The 6,470-nt window shown below is 42.4% G+C and overlaps 1 protein-coding gene and 1 long non-coding RNA gene across 9 annotated transcripts in view; one reads left to right on the forward strand and one right to left on the reverse strand.

Annotated features, from left to right (window-relative positions):
- LOC108971968 overlaps nt 1-5,500 on the forward strand; it is a 31,664-nt gene extending 26,164 nt beyond the window's left edge. The window contains exons 2-4 of the long non-coding RNA XR_001993592.1: nt 4,275-4,513; nt 4,577-4,840; nt 4,919-5,500. This is a non-coding gene — a long non-coding RNA (uncharacterized LOC108971968). The remainder of the gene's footprint in view (nt 1-4,274; nt 4,514-4,576; nt 4,841-4,918) is intronic.
- The window catches only part of LOC108971966 (myeloid zinc finger 1), a 59,466-nt gene that overhangs the window by 3,378 nt on the left and 49,618 nt on the right, over nt 1-6,470 (reverse strand). For 5 of the 8 annotated variants that reach the window (XM_018938344.1, XM_018938343.1, XM_018938342.1 and 2 more), the window contains exons 3-4: nt 2,487-3,771; nt 1,435-2,401 (exon numbers count right to left, since the gene is read on the reverse strand). In XM_018938344.1, coding sequence (XP_018793889.1) covers nt 1,435-2,401; nt 2,487-2,969 — 1,450 coding nt within the window. In that variant the 5' untranslated portion in view covers nt 2,970-3,771. The remainder of the gene's footprint in view (nt 1-1,434; nt 2,402-2,486; nt 3,772-6,470) is intronic. The other 3 variants (XM_018938348.1, XM_018938347.1, XM_018938345.1) reach the window with 1 other exon arrangement.

A 6,470-nucleotide genomic window follows, 5' to 3' on the forward strand; every position in this document is an offset into this window, starting at 1 on the left:
ATAATAATAATAATAATAATAATAATAATTCAGAAGTCTAAATATTTTTAGTACATATTAAAAAAAAATTAACTCAAAGTACTAAATATTTAGAATTAAACTAACAGCAAGATTACAAGTTAACCACGGTTGCCAAGAAGTTAAAGCCCTTCACAAATGCAAAATATTCCTTGCAGGAATTTGTTTTTGAAATATCAGTTTCTATGGCTGCATTGGATCGATCTGCATGATTTCTCCGGAGATTGTATCATTCTCTAAGGATTTTCTTGACGATATCCCGTCAAATGAAAAAGTTTTTCATACAAGTATTTAATTCCAATGGTTCAGTTATAKCAAATATATGCTATATATGTTCCGATCTGAATTATTCTTTCGGAGCTGGCATCATTGTTTAAGACAATAAATCATGCCAAATTGCTTGATGATATCTCTGAAATCGAAAAGTTTTCTATAAAAGCCTTGATTTTGTAGGGTCAGTTTGTATGGCAGCTATATGCTATGGTGACTCGATCTGAATTGTTTTCTCGGACATTGCATCATTCCTTTAGGCAATAATACTTGCCAAATTTTATGAAGATATTTCTTCAAATGAAAAAGTGTTTCAAACAAGCACTTGATTCCGGTCCTTATGCTACATATAGTGGTCCGATATCGGCCGTTCCGACAAATGACCAGCTTATTGGTGAGAAAAATTTCAGATCGATATGTCCAAAACTGAGGAACTAGACCTGAGAAATTTTAATTGGCCGAGGAACTAGTTCGTACCATAAGGTAAAAATAAAATAAAATTTAAAAAATTAAGTTTCTAATTGAAAAATTAGTTAATAATAAATATGAAATTAACAGAATATGACATTACAACAGCTGACTTGTGGTAGCATACTGATTTATTTAAAATAAATATAAACAAAGTGAGCTAAAATCTTACTGTGCTTGGCTAACAGTACATACGTACTCTACTGAAATAAAATAATAATGCCGACTATACTTTTTTATGCGCAAATGTGCTAAAAAACTACTACATTGCCTCTCTCCCACCAGGAAATACTAAAGAAAGCAACACCATTCTGAAAAGGCAGCCATTTTCCTCTATCAAATAGGTGCATAGAGGACGATTTTGTATTGTAAATTTTGAAATTTTGAAAATTTGAATTTTGCAGGGGCATTAGCAGGATGCTTGTGTCTCAGAGCTGACGCTACATAAAACGCCAAACTTGCTGTCTCTCTCTCTCTGTCACTCTCTCTCTCTCTCTCTAGCTTTTAGGAGCAACTTGCGTTGCTTGATTTGAAGCTTTTGCCTCGACTAGCTAACTAGCTATATATATATGTATGTAGGATTAAAACTGTGTCTGTATCTGTATCACTGCCTCTGCCTAAATAATCAAATTCTGCAAATTTGCAATTTGTTCAATTGTTTCAATAACTGTCGCTCGCCTTGGTGGGTGCGCACATGTTGATTGAGGATGGCCTTCTGGCGAAAGTGCTTGCCGCACTCTGGGCATGCGTAGGGCTTCTCACCCGAATGGATGCGTATATGTTGGTTGAGTATCGCCCGCTGACGGAAGCTGCGCGAACAATAGCCGCACGTGAACGGTTTCTCGTTGGCGTGTATGCGTAAATGTTGTGTCAGATGCGATTGTTGACGGAAACGTTTGCCACACTCCGAACATGGATACGGACGCGCATCGGTATGTATGCGATCGTGCTGCAGTAGTGTGCTCTTCTGTTTGAAATCTTTGCCGCAGGTCAAACACTTGAACAAACGCAAATCGCTGTGCGGYTTCGGCGGTTTATTGGGATTTGGATGGCGACCGCGTCCGCTGCCGGTGCCAGTACCTGTGCCCGCGCCACCAGCACCACCCGTGCCAGTGCCAGCGCCATTGCYATTGCCGGCGCCACCTGCAGCGCCTACAGCACCTTCACCGCCACCGCTGCCATTTGCGCCGCTGTTRTGTGCATTGCCGCCATTACCGCCAGCGCCGCCATTCTGCTGACCATTATTGCCTTGCTGATCACCACCGCCGCCGGCGCCGCCTGGCAGCAGCTCGGGCATGGCGTAKCCCTCGAGCCCACCATTCTGTTCCATGGCGTTCGCCATGCCGGGCAACACCGGTTTATTGAGATAGTGTAGTGCAGGAAAGCCGGGTGGCGGCAGCATGGCGCCTTGCGGCGCTGGATGACGYGGCGCATAATAGCCGCCGAGTTCACCGCCCTGCGGTGTTTGGAAGTTATCGTTAGGTTGGCCCGGCTGCGTCGGGCCGCCATTCTGTACRTGCTGTTGCTGTGGATTCCCCGCGCCGCCATCGCGGCCCGTGCTCTGATGTTGTTGCGGGTCATTGTTGCTTTGGTTTGGATTGGATTGCGCCGAGTTCTGCTGTTGGCTGGCCTGCAGGTTGGCAACCTGCAAGTAAAATTAGCGCGCATATTATTAATACAATGCATATTTAAAAAGTTCGGTGACAGCTGCTACTCCGTTATGTACGTACCTGATTCATGGTGACATCATCGTCGGGTGGGCCGCCGCCGTTGACGCGCTGCTGCGGCGGATATGGACTCGTCGAGGGCGAGCCCTGCTGTCGTCCCACGCCATCGCCATTTTCGCGCGGATCGCCCGTSGGACTTTGCGGCTGTTGGCCTTGTTGTTGCTGCTGCTGYTGTTGTTGTTGCGCCACCGCCGCGGCGGCTGCTTGCGCGGCGCTCGCTATCTGTGCGGCTGGGTTTTGGCCATTTTGTTGTTGTTGCGCTTGCAAATGTTGCTGTGCCTGCTGCTGTATGCCCGGATACATTTCGCTGCCCCACTGCGCGGCCGAACCGCCAATCGCGGCCGGATTGCGTTCGCCATCCTGCGAGTCCTTGTACAGCACATAGGGCTGGCCGGTGTCTTGCGTGATGCAATACATTATTTGTCGCGGTACCTTCAGTCCAGCGGCGATGCAAGCCGCAAAGGATGCGGAGAAATTGATCGCCATATCGCTGGAGGAAGGAGTGTGTGAGTGTGTGTGTATTGTGATTGTTGCTCCGCCCTACGTGGTGTAATGTATTATAGCGCGGGTTTTTGTAAAGCTGCTGGGAGTTTCTTCTTAGTGTGGAGTGCTAAACTCCTTTGGCGTAGATTTTGTTATTTTAACGGTAAATATTAGTGTTTGAATTACACTTCGTGTTGTTATTGCTCGTCAAAGCCCATTTTGACCGTTTCATTCAATATACTTTTACTGCTCAGCTGCTCCAACTTTGCTGATTTTGTTGTTGTTGTATTTCTTGTTTCAAATATTGCTCTTCATTGGCTGTGATTCGCCGTTCTCGCTTTGTAGCACTGCCTGCTTCAATACAGCTGCTGGCTGTGCTTACTCGTTACTGTTGTTGTTGTGTTTGTTGTTTCCAAGGGGTTACTCATATTTTGTTGGGTTTTTAACTTTTATTGCCAGGTGTGATTTTTTTCTTAACGCGCTTTATTGACTTTCTCCTCAAACCTTGTTTTWGTTTTTTATTAAATTTTATGCTTTGTTGTTTTTGTTTTATGATTTTTGTGTTTATATTTTTATTTTATTTGACTTTACACTCTAATTGTTATTTCTTTATGTTCTYGCTAAAAATCTTTACTCCTAGTCCAAAATTGCTGTGTTTTTGTGTCYAAAGTTAAAATCTCTCGCTTTTCATGAAATTCTTTTCAAATTTCGTAGTTGTTTTTGGAATTCAAAACCGCTTGCCAGTTTGTAGTTRTTGCCTGCTGGTACAAAACTGTTTCCAACACCGTGCTTGATGAAATTGTTTCTGAAAAATATAAGCATGTGCATTAAGTTATGTTACAATAAGGTTAGAGAAAGAATTTGCAGAAAATATTAAAAAAATAAGAAGCAGATCATTGCCTAAAATGCAAAACAACATATGATCAAAAACAGCKAAATTGTGTTTTTATTGATTGCGATTCCTGAGATCATATTACATTTATRTAGCAATACATTTTCAGCTTCCAATGTCAGATATAGCTACTATATAACCATTATATAACCAATATAACCAATACATAACCATTTTATAACCAATATAACCATTTTATAACTAATATATAACCAGTTTATAATCATTTTATAACCAAAACTCAAATTTTATTTCAACACGAGTAGTTTCTATTAAATCGTTTTTTCTTCGCCTGTAAATTTATCTATGAAAAATAAAGATGCGTTATTTTGCATTTTAGGTGACGATATATGCAATCAATTATATTGTAATAAAATTATTAACGTTTTCTATTCTTCTATTTCTTCATATATTAGCCTTCATTCCGTGTAGCGATTAACGTTTACAGTCTTTGATTGGTTCAAAACGGTTGCCCCGTGGCGGTCGTCTGAATGTGCTGTACAGCCAGAAGTCACACGACGCCAAAATCTGGCGAATACACTGCCTGCGGCATGAAATTAGTTCAATTTTTGGCGAAAACTCACGAGGAATCAATGTAGTATGCGGCGGTGCCTTCATTTGGTGCAAAACCAAGAGCTGCCCGTCTATAATTCCGGTATCTTTTTACGTATAGCTTCACGCAAACGACACATAACACACAAATATTTCTTCTTTACAGGTCGGATGGTCGTAAGGAATTCGGAGTGCACTCCCCCTCCATAATTGAAGCAAACTGCCAACAAAACCGTGTTTTTTAACCTKCTTGGCTTTTTCGGCTGCAGCTCAGCTTGGCCACGATATTCAGCCGATTGATCGTTTGTTTACGGGTCGTAGGCATAGATCCAAGACGCAACGCCAGCAATAATACGTTTCATGATATCCTGGCAGTCGGAAGGCATTGTTTCACCAACGTTAACGCGGCGCTGTTTTTCGAACAAATTTAGTGAGTAGAATCGGTGCGCTTTTACTTTTCTTGAGCCTAAACGATCTTTAAAATTGGTTTTCATTGATCTCTTTTCAGCCTCCGTGAGCAAAATTTTACTGGAACGGCTGGAACGACCGAGCGAACTCACCTAACTCGGGAGATTATTTTACACTAAGGTACTACGAACCAATAAAAAATAGAGAAGGCCATTTTTTGAAGGTGTAGCACACAAAAAACGGGTATTGAATGAAGTGAAGCGCCAGCTGAGGAGCGCATGTCGTGAAAATTGAGACATATGTATATATTATCCATCAGATCTGGACTGCCTAGTTGTCAAAAGTAATTATCAAACAAAAAGTTGGATACTACGATCAAAAACTAATCGTTTATGGACAAAATGTGCCAATTTAAAAGTTTTGGACAGGGAATAAATAGAGAGGACYCGGAATAGATGGAAGGATACTCGGAAATCCTCTCACAACCCATTTCAACACCTTCCCTTAGAAAAAATAATCATTTTGACGATTTTATTCTCAAAAATCGGCGATTTGGTACACATTTTTATTTTTCTAAATTTCTGTGTAAATCCAAATTTAAAGTTTCTTCAATAAAAATATGCCCCAAGGGATTCTGCAAATTTCTGTGTCTTTACTTTTGCTCTACGACCTTTAGTTTAGAAGTTATAACCATTTTTATATTCGCATGATTTCGGCGGTTGCTTTCTGCATGCTCCTGGTCGCCTGATAGAAATTTTGAGATTTTGGCACCAAATTGAATGCAATTTTTCTGCGGCGGCGGCGGGTGCACTACAAATTTTGTAGCATACGCAAAGGGGCCAAATTTGGAGGGCTGCTTGCTACATGCTCCTGGTCGCCTGGTAGAATTCTGGGATTTWGGCACCAAATTGAATGCAATTTTTCGGCGGCGGCGGCAGCGGATGCTCTACAAATTTGCGTGGTGGGTATAGCATACGCAAAGGCGCGAATTTGGGGACACGGATGTGAGCATATAAAATGTCCGGRAATGGTGGCAGGTCCTTGACTTCCGGTTTGGAACATCCGTTTCCKGTYCATGACTTCCGGTTTCGTTGATAAACCGGAAGTTGGACATCCTATTTCCGCTTCCGGTACAAAACATCCGTTTCCGGTTTGTGACTTCCGGTTTAGTTGTTGGACCGGAAGTGGGGTGCCCGATTTCCGCTTCCGGTCAAGGACCTGTATCCATATCCGGCTGTTACATATGTACACATCCGTGTCCCAAATTTCGCCCCTTTGCGTATGCAATACCCACCACGCAAATTTGTTACGCATCCRCTGCCGGCGCCGCCGAAAAATTGCATTCAATTTGGTGCCAAAATCCCAGAATTCTACCAGGCGACCAGGAGCATGTAGCAAGCAGCCCTCCAAATTTGGCCCCTTTGCGTATGCTACAAAATTTGTAGTGCACCCGCCGCCGCCGCAGAAAAATTGCATTCAATTTGGTGCCAAAATCTCAAAATTTCTACCAGGCGACCAGGAGCATGCAGTAAGCAACCGCCGAAATCATGCATATATAAAAATGGTTATAACTTCTAAACTAAAGGTCGTAGAGCAAAAGTAAAGACACAGAAATTTGCAGAATCCCTTGGGGCATATTTTTATTGAAGAAA

This window comes from Bactrocera latifrons, unplaced genomic scaffold, assembly GCF_001853355.1.
Source record: "Bactrocera latifrons isolate USDA-ARS-PBARC rearing strain unplaced genomic scaffold, ASM185335v1 scaffold_37, whole genome shotgun sequence".
Classification (NCBI taxonomy): domain Eukaryota; kingdom Metazoa; phylum Arthropoda; class Insecta; order Diptera; family Tephritidae; genus Bactrocera; species Bactrocera latifrons.